Here is a 21275-nt window from a genome sequence, read left to right as displayed (position 1 = left end):
ATTTCCAACAGGGATAAATGTAATGTGCTACATCTAGCTAGAAAAAATGAAATGCACAAATATAGGATGTTAGACAGTGGACTAGACTACTTCGGAGGGTGGTGGATACTCCTTCTTTGGAGGTCTTTAAACACCAGTTGGATAGGGATCTTTCACAAGTGCTTTAGTTTCTGCATGGTAAGTGGTTGGAATGGATGGCCCTGCGGCCCCAATCAATTCTAGGATTCTATGAGTTTACAATCTATGTGTCGACACTCTCCATGCAATCCCCAACATTAGTTTTTAAAGATTCCTATTCACATGGAAAACCCCTAGGCATACAGATGACTCTCCTCTTTGCAGACACATTCTTCACACATGGAGACTAACAGTGGAGCCACTTCCTTCCTTATGTTTTGTTTCTTTTATATTATGAAACACCTGAACAGGATTAAAGCATGTTATAATGAATAGGACATGTTTTCAATGTCTCAAAGCACAGACAGACACTAAAGAACTATTTTTTTCTTCTGACATTCAGAAAAAATAGAGGTAATCTCAGCAGCTATTTGGATAAATGTTTTGTGTACCTTTCAACAAATTAATGGGGGTGGGAGAATGTATTGCTTCAATCTTCCTGGAAAGGATGGAAATACATTTAATAAATAATAATTAAAAATGTAGCATAAGCTGCCAGCCAGAAAAGTGGAAATGCATTTTAGTTCTTGCATGATTGTAATAATATTTCTTATGAGATTCCTGTTCTAGTTCACCTTGATCAAGCCAATAGAAAGAAAAATAAAATAAAATAAAATAAAGCACCTGTACTACAGAAATTGGCACTACACTTTTACTGACTCTTCCTTTTGAATGATCATAACATTTATGGAGAAAGATACAGTGGGCCCTTGGTATATGTTGGGGGTTGGCTCTAGGACCCCCCGTGGATAACAAAATCCATGGGTACTCAAGTCCCTTTAAATATAACGGCACAGTAAAATGGTGTCCCTTATATAAAAGGGTAAAATCAAGCTTTGCTTATGGAAATTTGTATATTTTTAAAGTATTTTCAAGACATGGATGCGTGAATTCGTGGATTTAAAATCCGTGGATAGTAAGAGCCAATTGTATAATCATTGTGACTCATTTTAATGTTCTACTTGCTACTCATGTTGTACCTACATACCATTCTCAACATTTGCCAGTCGATGCAGAAGCGGTAACCACACCAGACACTGTGGTGGAGGATCAGACATAAGAGTGTCCAAGAAAGCATTCAGTGTGACTTTTTTCTGTTTTTAAGAACAAAGCAAAAAGAATTCACTATTAACACAAGTCTAAATGGGGACTCTATTCCTTGCAGTGGGAAAATACTTGAAGAAAAAATGAAATGAAAAATCATATTTTGAATGCTTTGTTTATGGAAAGATTATACTCACTAGTTAACGATAATATCCATCAGTTCTTATCTTTCAAATCAGAGTTATTGATCTAACTATGCTGAAGAGGCATGCGTCAGGGCATATACACTGCACCAAGCGCAGTCCTGAGGATCTTCAATTAAGGAAGCTTATGTAGCCCAACTACAAAATACCATTTTAGAAAACTTCACCCAAAAGCAAATCATTCTTGACTACATGAACAAATTAGTCTGATTTGGTATAAAACAGCTTTAACACTCATATATAAAGAATAATTTCTCCTGGTCCACCCGAATAAAAATTTAGTAACTAAGCTTGCATGACATCACACACCAGGATTTGCTTCTCGTTGTATCATGGCAACAAACACTCCCATCAACTCCTGAAATGAATGTTTCTTGAAAGAGTACCTTCATTCTACACAAAACTGATGGATTCAGTGCACTACCCAGTTCTCCAGTTCCCTTCTTCTCAAATCTCTGATCTCAAGGATCTCAAGAAAAAATGCTGCCTTGTTCAATATTTGTTTCCCACTCCATGATTTTAGGAGGTATTTTTCTGTTTAAGGAGGTTGCTTGCATGTGGAACAAATGGTCAGTAATGAAACAGTGTGTGTGTAGGCAAGGGGAAAGATAACTTAGAATGTAAAGAAAATTTGAGTCATAGATTTGGACTTCTAAAAGTCTGGAAGTCAAACTAGACCATATTCTTAATATGCTTTCAGAAGAAGAGAGGTGAAAATACTTTGGTCATGCAATGTGAATTTCATCACTTATATATTTTGTATTTAGTGTGGATTGTTGTGTAATTGGCCACTGAGAAGTTAAACAGACTTAATTTGCAGTTCTGAATGCTCAGGTATGTATCTCTGAGAAACTTCCATAATGGGAGCAAAACCTTTAAAGCAGGGGTAAGCCAAATGTAGCCAATGGGCAGCCTGTGATCCTTCGACTTCACTTTTGCAGCCCCTGATGTCTCCTGAAACATCCAATTTAAAATTCCACACAACAACCAAATTCCTCATATTACCCAATTTTTTTTTTAAAAAAGCAATATTTTTGGGATTTTCAACCAAAAATGTATGGAAAGCCTCTCAAAAATATAAAAACATCTCAACCTCACAAAGAAGCTCCCACAATACATATATTTTTATTGGAGATGTCAACATGCCAACAGGAAGTGAAGTGACTTCATTTTGGAATATGCTGGGGATGGCTCAATTTTGCCATTTGATAAAGATTCTGCTGAAGATACAGGTACTGTGGAGCAATGTCAAAGGTGTGGCATGGGGGTGGGTAGGGAGGAAACTGCCCCTTCACCTCATGCATGAGCACCACTTCTGCCTTAAAGTCTAGTTTGATACATGAAATATAGGCGCTGTATAGACAGGCCCTATCGGGCGCCGCCGTTACATGCAAGGGGCAACGCTTCCTGATGCGCCTTGCCCCTCACACGTAATGAGGGCTAAAAATGGCAGTGCCCTATACACATGGGCGCCGCTATTTTGACGTGACGAACGCGTAGCGTCCGCACGCCTCGGTGCCTTCATGATGCCGCAAGTGCGCCATTGGCACGGTGTCATAATGGTGCCGCAGAAAGAAGCCGCTGCGGCTCCCTTGTGCAACAAACGAGGGCGGCGGGAGACTGCCCTTTTGGGCGGTCTGTATCCCGCCATAGTTAGTTTGACCCCGAGGAGTTTTTGCTTGGCTATCTTCGTATCTTGTTTGGTAGCTCCAAGTACTGGCCATCTCCATAAGAAGTATTACTGCAGTTTCTCAGAATGTGATAGAGGGTTTGAAGTCCCATTTATCTTTGAATCTAAATTCTACATTATCATGAACTGTGTTGGAAGAGTAGTGGTGAACTAAAATGTCAGTTAGTTTGTTCTTCTAAGCAAAACTCAACATGATATGAAGTAATCTCTCACAAATATGTTTCTCTTAAAAAATATTACAGGATAGCCAGAGGCAGAAGTATATTGGAGGCAGAGAAGATGATGATTAATTTGTTCCTCTTTTTTCCTTGATTAAAAAATCTCACACTCCAACAGTTGATTTTCTCCCAGGCAGAGGAAAAGATACAGAGAAATGTGCTGTTGCTCTTAGACACCTCACAATTCCCTTATATATTTTTTAAAAATGACAACAAAACACACCAGGAGATACTGATGCACCCCTTGTGTCATATTTAATTTTGCCCTTCAAAGACATTTGAGATGAAAAAAGAACAGACTCTTTCATTCTGTAGTTGGAAAAAGTATCCAGAATCAAGTTAAAAACAAACAAAATGACATCTTGTTTGATGGCAAATTGGGAGTATCAAAAAGAAGATATGAAATGATGTCATTTTATTTACCTGTTGAGAAAAGCAAGATTTCGCTGATTGCTCTGTGTAACCAAAAGAAGGACCTTCAAAGACAGCAGTGGGCAGCTTTAGAACTTCTCGTAGAAACATGTCATATTTTCCATAAATCATTACACCACTTGTGTCTGATATCATTGAGAAAATATCTAATAGAATAAAGAAGGGAAGGGGGTAGGAATAAAGAGGTAGAACTTATGTTTTAATTTTAAAGAACTTTCTAATAAATGTCAAGCTGAACTGAAAATAATGCTTACCGATATCCCCTTTCCATATAGTAGCAGAGCCACTGTGGTGTTTGGGTATTAGACTATCACCCTGGAGACCAGGGTTTCAATCCCCTCTTAGCCATGGAAGCCCACTGGATGACCTTGGGCAAGTCACACTCTTTCATCATTGCTGATGGACTGCATCTGTGGATACATTCCAATTCTGCTGTTTCTCTTTCCAATCTTCCTTTGTAGTTCTTTTGTTCGAGGATTGCTGTTCTGAGGCCTGAGATGGAACGCCCAGGTAAATTGAAGTGTTCTACAACTGTTTTTTGTGCATTCCCATTCCGAATACACAAAAAATACAAAAAACCTAGCTGCAAAACAATTGAATTCCCATTCCTAATACACAAAAACCAGTTGAAGAACACTTCAAACTCCCTGAGTATTTCCTCAGTTTATATAGGTCTGTCTGTAGATTCTCCACTCCACACATGCATCTGAGGCTCAAGTCTATGAAGGTCATGCTACCAACTTTTTTTCCAGTTAGTCTCAAAGGTGCTACAAGATCCCATTGCATATTGATTTCCCAGATTAACACGGCTATTATCTTTGAATGTGTTATATTACTATTACCAGTAATGAAACAGGAGTTGGGGTGGGTGTCAATGTATTATATAGAATGACTTCACAATCTGAAACTATAGTTGTATTTCTGTGCCCTCTGTGCCTTTTAGGTTTTGAATGTTTGGACTATATTTATCATAGCCAAAATTTAACTTGGGTATCACCCAATGAAAGAAGTTGAAATTGATGAAGTTATCTACAAAATCTGCAGGTTTCCCAAACATTTTTCAATTGCTTCTCTCTTTCCCTTTTGTTTTCTAATTCAGATGAAAGAGGCATCCTGTACAGGTTTTAACAAATACTTTGGCCCACGCCGACTGTAAAACAAATGAATTTTTAAAAACAGACTTTTAGTATAATTTTAAGAACCACCATAGTTTTTATTAAACTCGCCTCTAGTTACCCATGCCAAGGTATCAAATAACATGAGCAAAGGGGATATGTGTGTTTTATCTGTTTTATGTTGCCAATACAGCATCTCTTTGAATGTTTAATCCTGCAGAACATAAAGCAGATAAAGATTTTGGGAGAAAACCCTGTGATTCAAAGCGTATTGCATTTTCATATTATGAAATAGAGGTGCCAGGGGAGAAGGAAACAACACTTAGTGCAGGCCACTCAGTGCATTTGACAGTCCATAATATTTTTTTCAACAACAGAACTCAGGGGGGGGAAACCCTTTCCATGAGCAACACATCAACAAGGAACATTTCCTCTTGAGGCTCTCTCAGTACCATGAAAGTTTCTTCAAGAGTGCGCTTGCTGATTTTGATTCATAAGACTATTGTCAGAGCCAAACGCAGGTTTGCAACCCAACTGAAAGAAATAGCATTAATAAAACACACGTTTTAAAAAGCACTTACATCTTAATTTATCCATGATTTTTCCTCCGCAAAGTGTTGCCAAGGCCATTTTGACAGCAAACACAGAAATTTTTCCATGACCTTCTCTATAGAGTAAAGGAGGGGAAAAAATCATTATATTGGTAAGAAACTATATTTTTGCTCTCTTGATGAACTAAATTTGTAAATGTTCTTTGGCTTAGAAATGAATCTTTGCAACTTTACAACATACACACATATAGAAATCAAGCTTCTGAAGTCAAAAGGCGACAGATTAAAACATCTTTAGCAGCCAGTATCTAACTATAGAGGTGTACTCAAAATTCGTCTTCTACAATCATATTGGTCTTTCCAGCTGCCGAAAGCTTCCAACATAGTGGTAGAATTTTTCTGGTTGAATGAAGGAATAGGAGATTTAAAAATATTTCTCCTTCCCTATACTGTTCCTTATGCCATATTAAAATTTGCTCCAAATGGCTGGGGGACTTTCCAGAACAGTATGGGGGATGGAACAGGGGGTTGCAGGAAAAAGGAGAAATAATCAAAAATTGCTTTCATCTCTTTCAGCTGATGAACTTGCTGAGAAGAATTGTATTTAAGAGATACTAGTTCTGGAAGAAGTTTGAGTCCAACCAACAGGTTACAGGGGTAATAGCAGAATAGCCTGTATAATCTGGACAAAACGATTGTGGCTGGATTGTGCCTTTTGTTCACACAATTGCTTAATAAAATATATTTCAGATGTTTAATATTTTATAGATTAAACAATATGCTTCAGTATAAAACATAAAGGGGAAATTGCTGAACATAATTTCAAATTACAGTAATTATGAAACAATCTAATCCCAGTAAAATAGAAAGAAGTTTAGGCATTTTTATGGACGTAAATATAATAGAAACACATAAAAAACAAGCTTAGGCATTTTTAAGGACATAAATATAAACTGCTCATCTTGTATCTAACAATATATTTTCAAAATCTTGACCTAAATCCAGTGTGCTGCTGGTGCCAATGCCAGTGTAAAAGAACTGATTTTGATAAAGAAACAAGTACCATTCTCAAAGAAGACAAATGGAAAAACTCTCAAGCTCAGAGGAAATGGCTAATTATATTCATTTTTTAGCCAAGGAATAGGAAATAATATGAGAAATCTATGGGATGCTTCTAAAGCCATTAATAAATAATGTAATATATCAACAGCCTCAAATAAAAATAACATCAAAATTAGAAAATATTTAGTGGAAATGCTTCCTGAATAAGATGAAGGACCAAAATGAATTCAGTCAGATTATCTGTGTAGTCTACTGGTGACACCAAGGAAGTAACTGATGTTTTAGAAGCCTGTGTATTTGACGTCTAGAAATCATTAGAGAGTAGATTCTTTAAAGTAATTTTTCATCATCCTCCATTCAGTGTCCTCTGTTCTCTTCATAATACTATGACAACTGCCTATCATGGAAAGGGTCTTTTCAGTAGCAGCTCCTGGTTTGTCACTCTTTCTAAATGATATTTCCCTGGTGTCTTCACAAGTAACATTCAGAGGCCTGTCTAAGATCGTCCCCTTTGGACAGGCATTCATCCCTTTACTTTTATTTTTAATCTTTTCTAGTTTAAGTCTTACTGCTGGCTTGCAACATTTTAATATACCTTACTGAGTAGACACAGTTTCAATTGATTTATTTGTTCTGGTTCTTAAAAGCATGATCTAATTGTTAAATAAAATATTAATAAACTGCCCCCAAAACATGTGTCAGTTGAGCGGAATATAACCATATGACAGAATCCTGTGTGACCATTATGCACTATATAGCACCATGACTATGTAGGTATGGTGCTACTTAGTGGATTTTAGCCAATGTCCCCTGTCAACTCCACTTACTAGTAAGTAGCCACTGGGATTGATGAGAGTCCATTCCCCTGTTGATTGAGAAGTGGCTGCCTGATGTTCCCACTCTCTTCCATGAATGAAGGGCAGCAGACAGAAAACAAAATTCCTGTTGCAAATCCTCCTCATGCCAGAGATCACTTGCGCAAGAGGAGATAGGAACATGTCAGGCAGCCTCTTCTCGATCAACAAGAGAATGGACCCCTGACAATCCCAGAGGACAGTAAGTGGGGCTTAGTGAAATTTCATTGTCCCTAAGTAGCCTCTCAGTGCATTGTGAATACATAGCTATTAATAATGCATAACTGTAGGCAATGCATTTGTAACTACCCAACAAGATTCCAGCCAACATAATACATGCATACATACGTGCATGCGTGTGTACTTACATACATACATACACACACATAAGTTCCTTAAGCTCAGCAATCTGTAAACAGTTAGAAAGTTTCTTCAACACTCATTGATTTACCATATCCTAACAGACCACAGTGGACAAACCTATGGCCTTTCATATGTTGTTGGACTGCATTTACCATCAACTCTAGCCAACACAGCCAAAACCAAGCTGCCTATCCCTGTAGCAGACAGCAAGGGATATCATTTTGCACTAGCTTTTATAGTGACCACTTCTGCCTTATTTTCGTACGTCAAGGTGTCTACACCTTTAACATTTTTAATGGCAAGCAGAAATAACTTTACTAGCAATAGGAACTTTAACACCAATGGGAAAATTGTCTTAATGCATATTGTGTATATATAGCAATGATGGGTCTTTCTTACACTAAGAGTAGTTGCATAGGCTCAAAATAAATGATAAAATCAACTATATTAGTTCTAGAAATGCAGAAGAGACTATCACTCAGTTTACATGTTATTGATTCTGCATCCAAAGTTCTTTATAGAAGCCTTAACAGTTAAAGAAGTAAGAGTGCCAAAAAATATATAATGGTCCTTATGCAGTCAACAATTACATAAAAAGAGCCATGTTGAATGAGTCCAAAGTTGAATGAGTCCAAAGTTCCAACATTCTGTTTTCACAGTGGCCAACAAGATGCCTACAGGAAGACCACAGGAGGACATGAGTGCGACAACACTCTCCCACTTGTGTATTTCAGCAACTGGTATTCAGAGATGTGCTGCCTCTGATACTAAAGGTAGTGGTAATAGCTGCCATGACTAGTAGCCATTAAAGCCCCCAGCTATCCACAAGCAGATGGTCCAAAGACTGATCAAAAAATTCACTTTTCATGATATGGTCGCACTGTGTTGGAGTGTCAACCCTTCAATTGTGGAATGTTCCTCTGCTTGATCTCTTTTTTGTGGTGTGGTGTGGTGTGGGAGAAGATCCTCCATTCTCACCATTGCACCCCAGCTTACCTTATTTAGCAGGGTACCACGTATAGCATTTTAAGGGGCTAGAAAGGATACTGTAGGAAGGAGAGGATGTGGAAATCCAATTCTACCAGCTCACTAAATCTGCAGCCTAGATGGATGCAAGAAGTGGACAAAGAGTTCAATATCTTTCCCTTAGGTAAAATGATGCACTTCTCTTAAGCACTGATGCTCAAGGGGAAGCAAACTGTGCATCTCCACCGTCAATTCGGAGCAAACTCTGGCTGGGCATTTTAATACATACAGCAGGTTACTAGCTCTGCTGTTCCATGTGGTGCACTGGTGGTCCCTGGCTAACCATGCCAGCTACTTTCCATAACAGAAAAACTACTGGTATGCAACTGTCTGGAATGACCCAGGTCCCAAATATCTTCTTCTAAGCCTTAGAATCTAAGATGGTCCATCTCAGGCTATCTGATGTTGGTGGAAGGAGAGGACTGTCAATTACTTTCTTTCAGTTTGCCAAGAACCTGCACTATATTTATCCCCACTGGCTACAATTGATTTAGCCATTCATTGAAATTTGATATGGACTGGCACCAGTCCAGTAACCACCATTTTGACTAGCACTAGTCTAGAGGTCTTGAGAGCCAAGAAACTATGGTCAGAGTGTCATGTTCTGTTTTGTGTGGACAGCTTCTTTATATACTGTAGTTGGTATTGCTGTGTACAAAGGACAGCTAGCAACAATGGGAAGTGAGTGATGGGGAGAGGCAGCATTTTTCATGGACTGTTGGCAGCAGCAGTACTTCATAACAATGAAGCAAAAGGCTTTTTGCATTTATGCCCACTTATTTTGTCTAATTATGTTGTTATTTCAGACATTTTAGAGAACTCTCCAACAGCTTTTTAAATCTTCCTTGTAAGCTGCACTGTGATCTTTAGTAGGTGGGGGTTATATACTTTCATTCTAATAATATATTTTGGGAAATTAATTTAATCAATCTTGATGGTTTAAATGAGAGCAGGGCATGTGTATGATAAATACAACAAGCAAGAATGTTTCAGTTCAAACTGAGCCAGCAGCAGCTAATGGGCTAAATAAATGGTGGAGATCATGCTTTTTGGATTAGAAGTCCCACCAGCCCTAGCGACATAGTGAATTGTGAGGAATGCTGGGAGTTGCAGTCTAACAACATCTGAAGCACTGCATGAATCACATTTCTGGCCTAATTTTTGTTAATCTTCAGTAGGGTGCACTCATTGAAACCAATACAAATCCAGTTAGTTGCAGCTCTAAATCCCAGTAATTTCAATCTCTAAGTAGGACTAATGTTGAATTTTATCCACTGAAAGTTACAAATGGGTTGTGGAACAGTACCAAAAAAGGAAAGCCAGGAAAAAATGTAAATTTAAAATAAGATTAGCATAGTACTTGTTAGGAACAAAAATACTGATGTGGTATATTTTAGAGCAAAATAAGAACTCTTTTCAAAAGACTGAACTGAAATGTTATTGCTATGATTGCAGAAGAAAATTTGAGTAGTTGGTCCTGGGAACAAAATCAGATTTGATTAAAAGAAAATCTCTCTGAACCTCTCAGTAATTTGAAACATTTTAGGTGGTGTGTATGTACCAAAGTAAATGTCAACTTGTGTGCCTAGAAATCTCTCATTTTGTCACATCAAATTATTTAATTAGCTTTGTATTCATTCTGCATATATTTTTCTGCTCATAAAAGTCAACATTTCAGAGAAGATGGGAGGACAGGAAAGTTCACTGTACATAGGGGGAATATATGAAGACTTTATTTAATAAACCATTAAATTGAAACAACTGAGGAACATTGGTCTTTGGAAACAACAGGAAATCAAATCAACCCCCTCATATTTTGACCACTGTAAAGCCTTCCTTAATCCCCCCCACCCCAGCTTTCTGTAAATGCATTTCCAAGCAGCTGCCTGTAGCTACAGAGATTATTTATGTATATAAGAGTTCTATCCTGCCTTTTAAAGGGCACTTATATATCCCTTTAATACTTACTCATCTTACCTTCTCATTACTCTGCTTTACTACTTGGCTCACAGTTAGTTGTGATCATATGATCCATATCATAACATCAAAATTTAGGGCTATGCAAAACAATTCAGGTCAATCTGGACCAATTTGTACCAGCTCTGGATTGGATCAGATTGGCTCAATTCAGTTCAGAATGATACAGGCCTGAATCTAAATGTTACTCTAGACTAGAGTAGACCCAATGAATGAATGTGATTTATTTCTGTGTTGTCTCCATCCTCAACAATTGATTCAACAATCTACTCTCGTTGGGACTAACCAACTGGATTCCAGCCATAGTGCAAAGAATTCCATACTGATCCAAGCATGTAAAAAACAAGAATAAACACAAGAAAAGGATTGTTCAAGATCAGTTATCTCCTGCATCTTTTTGTTTTTTTGCTATATCCAACTGTTGGTAGCTGATTGTTGACAAGGTGGTGGTGAGGTTTTGGACATATTGCTTGCTTTAAATTCAGATTGGTCTCTCTGGATCTTTTCTCTTTTAATATCTCAGTCTTTTGTCTTCTTAGATAGTCTGCTTGTCTTTCTTGTTAATCTGACTACTGTAGTTTTAGTAATAACTTTATGAACTTTAACAGATTAGGCTACCAGATGAACTGTGCTTGCCATTTTGACACAAGAAGTGAGAAGCATCTGAAGATTGCTTCCCCAACTGGTACTGTACTGTCCACTCTACTGTCTCTCCTCTGCTTTGGTGAAGTTCTTTGATTGCAGAGGATGAAGATCCTTTAGGTGCTCTAGGAAAGTATTCCAACACTATGAGGACAATGCCAAGAGAAAGAACAGTATCAATTGTCAAGTCTGAACAGGTGTTTAGAAATGTTTGAAGCTACCTGTCTGAAATTTGGTTAGCTTAAGCCTCTCTTTAGGGTCTACCAGGTCTTCAAATGCTATATATATGTGAATAAAAAAAGCTAGAACTATTATGGGTTCCTAATAGAGATCAATGTGGGAGGACTTACAAAGTGAATTTCTAGATCTTGATTTGCGTTTGGGCTCTGAACTGGATCAGGCTGGATCCAGATAAAACTGACTGCCACTGCTAAATCTGTTTATTTCTGAATCTTCTACTCTTTGCAAATGCATCAACTAAAGTGTATAGTACAGTGCACCCTCCACAATCATAGGCTTGCCATCTGTGGATTTGAGCACCCATGGATAGCAAGCCCTACTTACTTTAATGGCTGTGCATGCATGTGGTTGCAACAGAGCGCTCACATGCCCACATGCCACCACTGTAAATCACAAGACATGAGGTTCTGTGGCTTTTGCCATCCGTGGGGCAGGGGAGCAGAAGAGAACCCCCACCGATATGAAAGATCCACTGTAACTGGACCAGGAAGGTATTTAATGCACAGTCCTATACTTCTTTCATTGGATTATAAGATGTGAAACTAAGGCATACTCCACAGTACACTGTATAGCATTGCATTGTTAACAGAACTTTTAAAGAATAAAAAAAAATTGCTATGGTACATTTTAAGTAGCAATGGAAAAAAACTGATAAAATTTCAAGGGCTAGTTCGTTGGTTTTTTTTTGGGGGGGGGGTAAATGTTTTGCTTACGCATGTGAAAATTTAGAATTTAGAAGAACATTCCTCTGCAGATCTCCTCAGACTTTTTATCCATTCTGATGACCCTATGTTTTGTTGACTCTCACGTTTAGGAATTCTGTCTACACTTCTCAAACTTCAAGTACATGTTCTAAGCATTGTGACAGAATAATTGGTTTACCTGGGATTTATAGTATTATTTATTATTATTAACCTTTATTTATGAAGCGCTGTAAATTTACACAGCGCTGTACATGCAATCGTTTTAGTTAGACGGTTCCCTGCCCTCGGGCTTACAATCTAAAAAGACATGACACAGAAGGAGTGGTGGCGGGAAAGGGTAAGAGGTCCAGCAGTTCCGCTCTACCTCCGAGGCCTGGACCAAGGCAGATGGACTGGAGGGAGGGCTTGGCTTCAAAATGGAAGGTTAATCATTTTCCAGGGAAAATACATACTCTCAAGTAGGATAATACATATACAATACATAGCAATACAGGAAATGGTTCGATAAACAGGCAACAAAAGAACATCAGATAGTAAGCGACAATTATGCAATGCCTGGGAAGGCTTCTCTGAACAGGATGGTTTTCAACTCTGTTTTGAAGCTAGTTAAAGAAGTGATGGCTCTTGCTTGTGGGGGAAGAAGGTTCCAGGAGTGAGGGGCAGCAAGTGAAAAGGGGCGAATCCGGGATGGGGCAGAGGAAATCCTGGGCTGAGACAGGAACCCTTGACTACCAGAACGGAGGGCCCGAGTGGGAAGGTGAGGAGAAAGAAGGTCTGATAAGTAAGGAGGGGCCATTCCATGGAGGGCTTTGAATGTCGACAGCAGGAGCTTATACTGAATGCGGAAAGGGAGAGGGAGCCAGTGAAGGGATGCCAACACAGGAGAGATGTGGTCAGAGTGGTGGGTGAAAGTGATAATGTGTGCAGCTGAATGCTGGACAGATTAAAGGACGGAGGTGAGAAAGAGGAAGCCCAGCCAGGAGGACATTACAGTAATCCAGTCGTGAGATCACTAGGGCATGGACCAGGATCTTGGCAGTAGAGGCGGAGAGATATGGTCGGATTTTGACAATATTGTACAAAAAGAATCTACAAGCCTTGGCTGTGGTCTGGATCTGAGGGATACACGACTGAGAAGAGTCAAAGATAAAACCAAGACTGCGGGCTTGCTGGACTGGTTGAATAGAAATGTTGTCCACAGAGACAGAAAAGGAGTGTTGAAGGGTGGGCTTAGGAGGAAAGACAAGAAGCTCCGTCTTGGACATGTTGAGCTTCAAACACCGATGGCGCATCCACTGCGAGACAGCTGTAAGGCAAGACGAGACTTGCTGTTCAAGCCTTGGAGAAAGGTCAGGGGCAGAAAGATACAGCTGGGTGTCATCAGCATACAGATGGTAGGAAAAACCAAAAGAGCTGATGAGTTTTCTTAAGGACAGTGTGTAGAGAGAAAACAGAAGGGGACCCAGAACAGAGCCCTGGGGAACTCCAACAGATAAGGGAACAGGAGAAGAAGTCTGACCCCCTGCAACTACTGCAAAAGATCTGCCAGACAAGTATGAAAAGGTTTTGAGATGGCAAGTGGCAATATTCATTTTTTGTTCTATATAATCAATATTTAGTTCCTTTAAATGAATAATAGAAAGAGGCCCAAAAAGGGTGAACTTAACCATAGTAAAAGTTTGCTGAAGTAGAAATTTTAACAAGATGGATAAAAAAGGTTGACATGACATATTTTGAAGGATAAATGCTGGTGCAGGATGTCTACTTTGAGTCAGAATAATGTATGTTGATAAAGGGTTTGCATGGAATGTGTAGACTACTGAGTGCAAGGCCAGGGTTGATGCATATTATTTGGTGAGAGACCTTTGATAAAAGAAAAGCTTGGAATGTGGCATAAGTTGCTAATGCATAAGTAATGAGATTTTGATGTATTCAGAATTCTTTGTCCTGATTGAATGAATTTTTGTATGTTTAAAACTGTTTACATCCAATAGAATTTTGTCACATAAAGTCTTTGTTAAGATGTCTATAAAAAGGAGGACTTTACTTTTATCCTTTATCTCAGGGGTTAATTAGGATCCAAATCCTAAACTGAGATCTTGCGAGCAAAATAAATTGTTTTCTTTACTAAACTGGGCCTTCCTTGCTTGTTTGCTGTTCTGTTGAAGAACCCATCATTTAAATTGGTTTATTAATATTGGTTTCTGTAACATTTATACCCTTGAACAATCTTACGATTTGGGCAATACTCACATAATTCCATCCAGTTACCCAGTTAGCAAAAAATATGTATACCAAATGACTGGACACTAATGTAAGAACTGTGCTGTGTTATTTGGCTCTACCATTTTCAAATACAACACTTCTTCCTTTCTTCCTCAGGGACATGTGTTCCATCTTTAAATGTTGCTATACTAAACTCTAGAAACAAAGTAAATATGCAAATGATGTCATTTTTACAGCAATGATTTTCCCCAGAGGGTAAATGATTTTCTTGAAGTGGGCAAAAAAGGATACGTCAGGCATTCACAATTAATTTCCTCCCAGTTCATGTTAAGAATCTGCTAATGTAAGAGTCTCTCTCTCTCTCTCTCTCTCTCTCTCTCTCTCTCTCTCTCTCTCTCTCTATATATATATATATATATATATATATATATCCCCTTGTTTTGCAGTCTTTTCAAAAATCCTGAAGGCCACCGTTTCAGAGCCTACTGACAATTTCCCCTTGGAGAGGGCTGGAGCAACGGTTGAGTGCAGGCACATTGTGCCTCTGCTGCTTTGTCATGTGGAACAGTTTCCTTTCCTCCATCCCAGCTGTTACTATGGTGACCAAGCTGTACTAGTTGATCTGGCTCAGAAAGGTACACAGTACCAACAAAGAAGTCCATCAAGTATGTACTGGGGAAGTGGGCAACCGGGAGAGGTAGACTAGCAGAAGGATAAGGAAGTGTATTTTAATGGTCTTTTAAATTGTGTAGCTTTCCAACTAGGGCACTTCCAAACCATAAAACGGTAATGTGGTAATAGATAATTTGCACCTGTCAAAGTACAAAGCTGATCCCAGTCAATCCAGTTTGCAATTGCAGGCTGCCAAGATGCTTTTGAGAGTGGCAATAACAAGCTGATAGAGCCTGCGCTCAATTACCATAATTTGCATAAGTACACAGACGGCTCATCTATAACGTGACATTAGGGATGTCCTGTTAAAATAAATCCACATTCGCTTCACTGTGTACTCAGAAGCTGAAATGTAAGGTTTCAGGCAGCACTAACAGTACAGATTCAGGGTGGAATCTCACTGTTTGCTGTATTAACAAGAAAAGGGGGGAAACTGCTTACAGCTGCAGTGGCCTATAGAAAAAAAGAGAGTTTCCTCCAAACAATAAGCCACTAACCCCATGCCACTACTGCCAAATAAACAATACTACAGATGTTTTCATTAGCAATAATGCCCAAAGAATGGAGGAATTTTGTATTTTGAAGTGTTTTCCTGTCCAAATTACCTCTAAGCGTACCTCAGTTTCCCAAAAAGAAATTCTAAATGCTTATTTCCCCAAATCTGAAATTTGAAAAGCCATCTGAAGAACAACCTAGAATCGGAAAGCAGTGATAAGAGGAATGGTTTCAAATCTCAATTGACATCAGTGCTTTTAATCCTGATTAATTTTCCTATATAAAAGGGGTTTTAGTGTAAATTACACATATGCACATGCAGTGGCTTAGTGGTTAACATGCCAGTTCTGATGATTGGAAGATCAAATGGTTGGCAGTTTGAGGCCCGAGTGCTGCATGATGGCATGAGCTCCTGTGACTAGTCCCAGCTTCTGTCAACCTAGCAGTTTGAAAGCATGCAAATACAGAGATAGGTACCACTTCTCAGTGGGAAGGTAACAGCATTCGGTGCAGTCATGCTTACCACATGACAAACAGAGTAGTCCTCCGATAACACTGGCTCTTCAGCTTAGAGACAGAGATGAGCACTGCCTCCTACAGTTGGTTACGACTAGACATTCATGTCAAACAACTACCTTTACCTTTATCTGCAATTTCTAAGTCCTGAACAACAACAAAATTTAACTTTATCAATGATTTACCAATCATTTACTTGTGTCAGTATTGTTTTTAAATGGAATGTTACTAGCAACAGCAACAGTAGTTGTTAAAGGTGAACTTACGGATCAAAAGCTGCCAGCAAGAAGTTGAGAAGTAAACTGATGGATTGTTCTACATTAATCTGGTGGGTTGTTGGCATGCGTTTGTTAAGTTGATAGAAAACTGTTGATAATACTGCTTCAAGCCGAGCCACGTTCAGCTCTACATTTGGATCCAAGTTGTTCAATGAATTTTCCCGTAGTGCTTCTATCACATTCCAAATATCCACTAGGTGCACTGTGAAAAAACAAAAACAAAAGAGAAACGATAATGAGAAAAACAAGCACAAAAGAATTACAAAATGGCTCCACTGTTGTATAACATACAAATACATATAGATAATTGTTCAATATTATAAAATGTTGTGTGTGCAAAAGTATTATTGAAATGATAAAGTAAGGATAGTGAAAAATATTATATCAAATGTATTTTAGGGCTGCAAATAACTCTTTCATCTAAAAATTGTGACAAACCTCTCCACCACAGATTGTCTTGGCTCCACTTGGGCAGCCTGGAAAAATTACTTTTTGATTACAGCTCCTGTTCTCCCTCAGCCAGGTATAGTTACATTTTCTAGGGCTTCTGGAAAATTATAGTACCAGAAATATTTGTTCTCCACACACCTACAGCTGCCATGTCCAGAATAGTACAAGGAGGTACTGAAAGACAGCATGTATACAAGGAGGGCTTCTAGTCACTTCATCTATAATATCCGGAGGACACCAGTATAAGCCCAATCCTGAATTATTTGAAGGTTAGCCAGATGTCAATGTTGTTTAACTAACGAGTCTATGGGCTTCAAATGGGAAGTGGGGAAAGCTTAGAAAAATTACTATTTCTGTGATTTTGTGGCATGGTGGTGAGGGATGGTTGGGGATGGGGAGTTACTGCAGAAGAATGGTGTACAGGAAAGAAATTCCTCTACTTCTCTATTCCAAGATGCGGAGGCATCAAACTTTATCTTCCTTAGAAGTGGCTGTTGGGCTTTAGTTACATTCATTTATTGTGTTAACATAAGCATTGTTATTGCTACATGCATTTCAATTCTCAGATTGGGCAGGAAAGGCATCCTTATTAGTACTCACATTAATAATAATAATAAATAAATGCTTTATTTGTATACCGCCCTTCTTCCAATCAGGGCGGTGCACATCATAATAACATATACAATATACAATATAAAAACAATAAAATATACATTAAAATCAAATACTACCCAGCTTATCATTGGCTATCGGGGGGGGGGGGGGTCTAACTAGAGCTTGTATCGGGGAACGCTCGCTTAAACAGGAAGGTTTTTAAGTCCTTCCTGAACTGGGCTAGGGAGGTAGCCGAGTGGAGCTCTATGGGCAGTGTATTCCAGAGGGTCGGGGCCGAGATGGTAAATGTCCTCCTTGCAGTGGAGGCTAGTCTTGCCCCAGGTACCCTCAGTAGATGCTGCCCAGATGTTCTGAGTGTGCGGGGCGGATTGTATGGGGAGAGGCGGTCCTCAAGGTATCCTGGGCCCAAGCCATGTAGGGCTTTATAGGTTATAACCAACACCTTGTATTGCGCCCGGAAGCGAATGGGCAGCCAATGCAGATCTTTAAGTATAGGTGTTATGTGACTGGCCCTGGGTGTGCCAGTGACCAGTCTGGCTGCCATATTCTGTACCAATTGTAGCTTCCGGGTATGGTACAAGGGTTGCCCCATGTAGAGCGCGTTGCAGAAATCCAAACGAGAGGTTACCAGAGCATGTACCACCGTTTCAAGGTCCCTCTGGCCCAGGTAGGGACGCAGCTGGTGAATCAGCCGAAGCTGATAACAGGTGCTCCTGACCGTCGCACCCACCTGAGATGTAAGGTGGAGCGTCGAATCAAGGAGCACCCCCAGACTGCGCACGGAGTCCTTCACAGGAAGCGTGATCCCGTTCAGGACAGGTGGAACCACCGTCATTCCCGGACCAGGGGAACCTATCACAAGTACCTCCGTTTTCTCTGGATTCAGACTGAGTCGGTTTTCCCTCATCCAGTCCATTACCGACTCCAGACAGGCCACGAGAGGAGAGATGCCATCCTCAGTCACTGCATCAGTCGGAGACATAGAGAAGACTATTTGGGTGTCATCAGCGTACTGATAACCCCGCGCCCCATGTCTCCGGATGATCTCTCCCAGCGGTTTCATGTAAATGTTGAAAAGCATGGGAGACAGAATGGCTCCTTGAGGGAACCCAGATGTAAGGGCCCTCTTATCGGAGCACACGTCTCCCAGCTGCACCATCTGGAACCTCCCAGAGAGGTAGGATCAGAAACACTGAAGCGCAGTGCCCCCGATTCCCACCTCTACCAGGCGCTCCAGAAGGATACCATGGTCTATGGTATCGAAAGCCGCTGAGATGTCCAAGAGCACCAACAGGGACACGCTTCCCCTGTCAATGCCCAGACGGAGATCATCGACCAAGGCGACCATGGCCGTCTCCACCCCGTAACCCGCCCGAAAGCCAGTTTGAAATGGATTCAGATAATCCGTTTCATCTAAGATCGATTGAAGCTGGATTGCAACCGCCCTCTCGATCACCTTCCCCAAAAATGGCAGCAGTGAGACTGGCCGATAATTACTATGCATCAGGGGGTCGAGGGAGGGCTTTTTTAACAGCGGTTTTATAGTGGCCAATTTCAAGCTGGATGGAAATTGCCCATCCCTCAGAGATGTATTTATAATCCGGTGTAACAACGAGGTTACCACCGGTCCCCCCTGAGCCGCTAGCCATGAGGGACAAGGATCGAGGGAGCAGGTTGTCTTCCGAACGCTTCCAAGGATCTTGTCCACATCATCGGTACTAACCAACTCAAACTGATCCAGTTTAATGGAGTCCACGGAGGCTCTGGATGCCTCTACCCTAGGTTCTGCGATAATGCCGGCGTTAAGACCTTCGCTTATCCGAGAGGTTTTATCCGCGAAGAAGTTGTTAAATTGGTCACAGCAGGCCTTTGAAGGTTCAAGGATCTGGTTCAGGGCAGGAGGGAGCTGAGTTAGCTCCCTGACTACCCTGAACAACTCTGCTGGACGCGACTCCGCAGACGCGACACGAGCACCATAGAATGAGTTCTTAGCTGCTCGTATCACCTCTCCGTAGTCCTCCAAAAGGCGGTCTAGAAGAGCCTTGTCGGCTAAGCGTAGGTGTTTCCGCCAGCGGTGTTCTAGTCGTCGCAGGACCCGCTTCCTAGCCCGGAGGTCTTCCGTATACCAGGGCTTACGTTTGGAAGCAGGCCTGAGAGGGCGCTTGGGAGCGATACTGTGTATAGCCCTAGAGAGACCGGTATTCCAGATACCAGTCAGGGCATCAACAGAGTCGCCGTCATTTCCAACCATGAGCCCCTCTAAGGCTTCCTGGAACCTCTCAGGTTCCATCAACCTTCGAGGGTGGACCATCCTAATAGGTCCACCACCCCCGGGGGGGGGGGGATCTGGGTAGAAGCCTTGATTTTTGCCTCCACAAGGAAATGATCCGTGCATGGCAGGGGGGAAATATTAGTTATTTCCGCCCACGGATTTTCCGACTCCGTACAAAAAACCAAATCCAGTGTATTACCCGCAAAATGCGTTGGACCCGTAATCAGCTGGGACAGGCCCATGACCGCCATGGTATCCATGAATTCCCGAGCCGCACCGGATGGAACATAGTTGGCCGCAAAGGGGATGTTGAAGTCGCCCAGGATTAGCAGCCTGGGCGTCTCCAACATCAGTTCCGCAACCAACTGTGTCAGCTCGTTAAGGGAGTCCACTAGCGCATGGGGTGGCCGATACACCAACAGAATCCCTAGACTGTCCCTAGCCTTCAGGGTCAGGTAAATACACTCGATAAGAGATGTTTGTCGGATGTGGTTCCTGGTGAGAGACAAGGTGTTCTTATGTATCAAGGCAACCCCCCCCCCCCCGCCCACCTAACCTGGGCTGGTCCTTCACCGAAAACCCGGTAAGGAGGGCCTGTGCCCACACGGCATCTCCCTCAGGCCCAAGCCAGGTTTCGGTAATGCAAGCCAGGTTGCAATTACTGTCCTCCAACAGATCATGGAGGATGTGGGCCTTGTTGTTAATCGACCTGGCATTGCACAGGAGCAGCGACAGGGTTTGTGGCACGGCTGGAATGACCCTCAGGTCCCTTTGGTTAGGAGGGGGACCGGAAGGAGAGATAGATATTAAGCATCGATCTCGCCTTCCTCTGTAACGCAAGTCCGCCTTCCTACCGCCATACCTCCCCCTGCCCCACACCACCTCAATGGGAGCTCCGCTTACATCGATGTTACCTTCTTCCTCCCCAGCCAAAGCGTTCCCCGCGTTCATGCCCTCTCCCTCCCCCTTGCAAACCACAAAGAGAACAGAGGTGTGACACGACAGTCATCCTCTGTTCTAAGCTGACTTGGGCACAGCTCTCTCGCCCCTTGCGCCGCAAAACAGTTCTTAGCCCCGACCAGCTCCTGGCGCAGTCCAGTGACTCCCTGATGGTATAGGGACTATAGACAGAGGAAAAACGCCGCTCCGGTGGCAAAGAGTCCTCTGGGCCGCTTGCCCAGGTGAAGGAGGGCGGGCGACGTCCTCTGGGGGAGGCCGGGAGCCGGCTTTATGGGGCCGCTCTCACCGGGCCCTGCCCCCAACGAAAAACGCCGCTCCGGCGGCAAAGAGTCCTCTGGGCTGCTTGCCCCGGTGAAGGAGGGCGGGCGATGTCCTCCGGGGGAGGCCGGGAGCCGGCTTTATGGGGCCGCTCTCACCGGCCCCGCCCCCAACGAAAAACGCCGCTCCGGCGGCAAAGAGTCATGCCTTTCCCTCCAAAGAATTCATCTTCCCC

At 41.5% G+C, this 21275-nt stretch overlaps 1 protein-coding gene across 16 annotated transcripts in view; it reads right to left on the bottom strand.

The window, feature by feature from the left end:
• The window catches only part of DTNA (dystrobrevin alpha), a 293386-nt gene that overhangs the window by 72208 nt on the left and 199903 nt on the right, over positions 1-21275 (bottom strand). For all 16 annotated transcript variants that reach the window (XM_089517250.1, XM_089517254.1, XM_089517253.1 and 13 more), the window contains 4 exons: positions 16474-16687; positions 5461-5546; positions 3756-3910; positions 1166-1271 (listed from right to left, as the gene is read on the bottom strand). In XM_089517250.1, the coding sequence (XP_089373376.1) occupies positions 1166-1271; positions 3756-3910; positions 5461-5546; positions 16474-16687 (561 nt within the window). The remainder of the gene's footprint in view (positions 1-1165; positions 1272-3755; positions 3911-5460; positions 5547-16473; positions 16688-21275) is intronic.

The sequence above is a fragment of the Sceloporus occidentalis genome, unplaced genomic scaffold, assembly GCF_023333645.1.
Source record: "Sceloporus occidentalis isolate IW3139 unplaced genomic scaffold, rSceOcc1.0.p SCAF_3, whole genome shotgun sequence".
Lineage (NCBI taxonomy): Eukaryota > Metazoa > Chordata > Lepidosauria > Squamata > Phrynosomatidae > Sceloporus > Sceloporus occidentalis.
The sequence above is the reverse complement of the archived record's forward strand: the minus strand, read 5'-3'. Positions and strand labels throughout refer to the sequence as shown.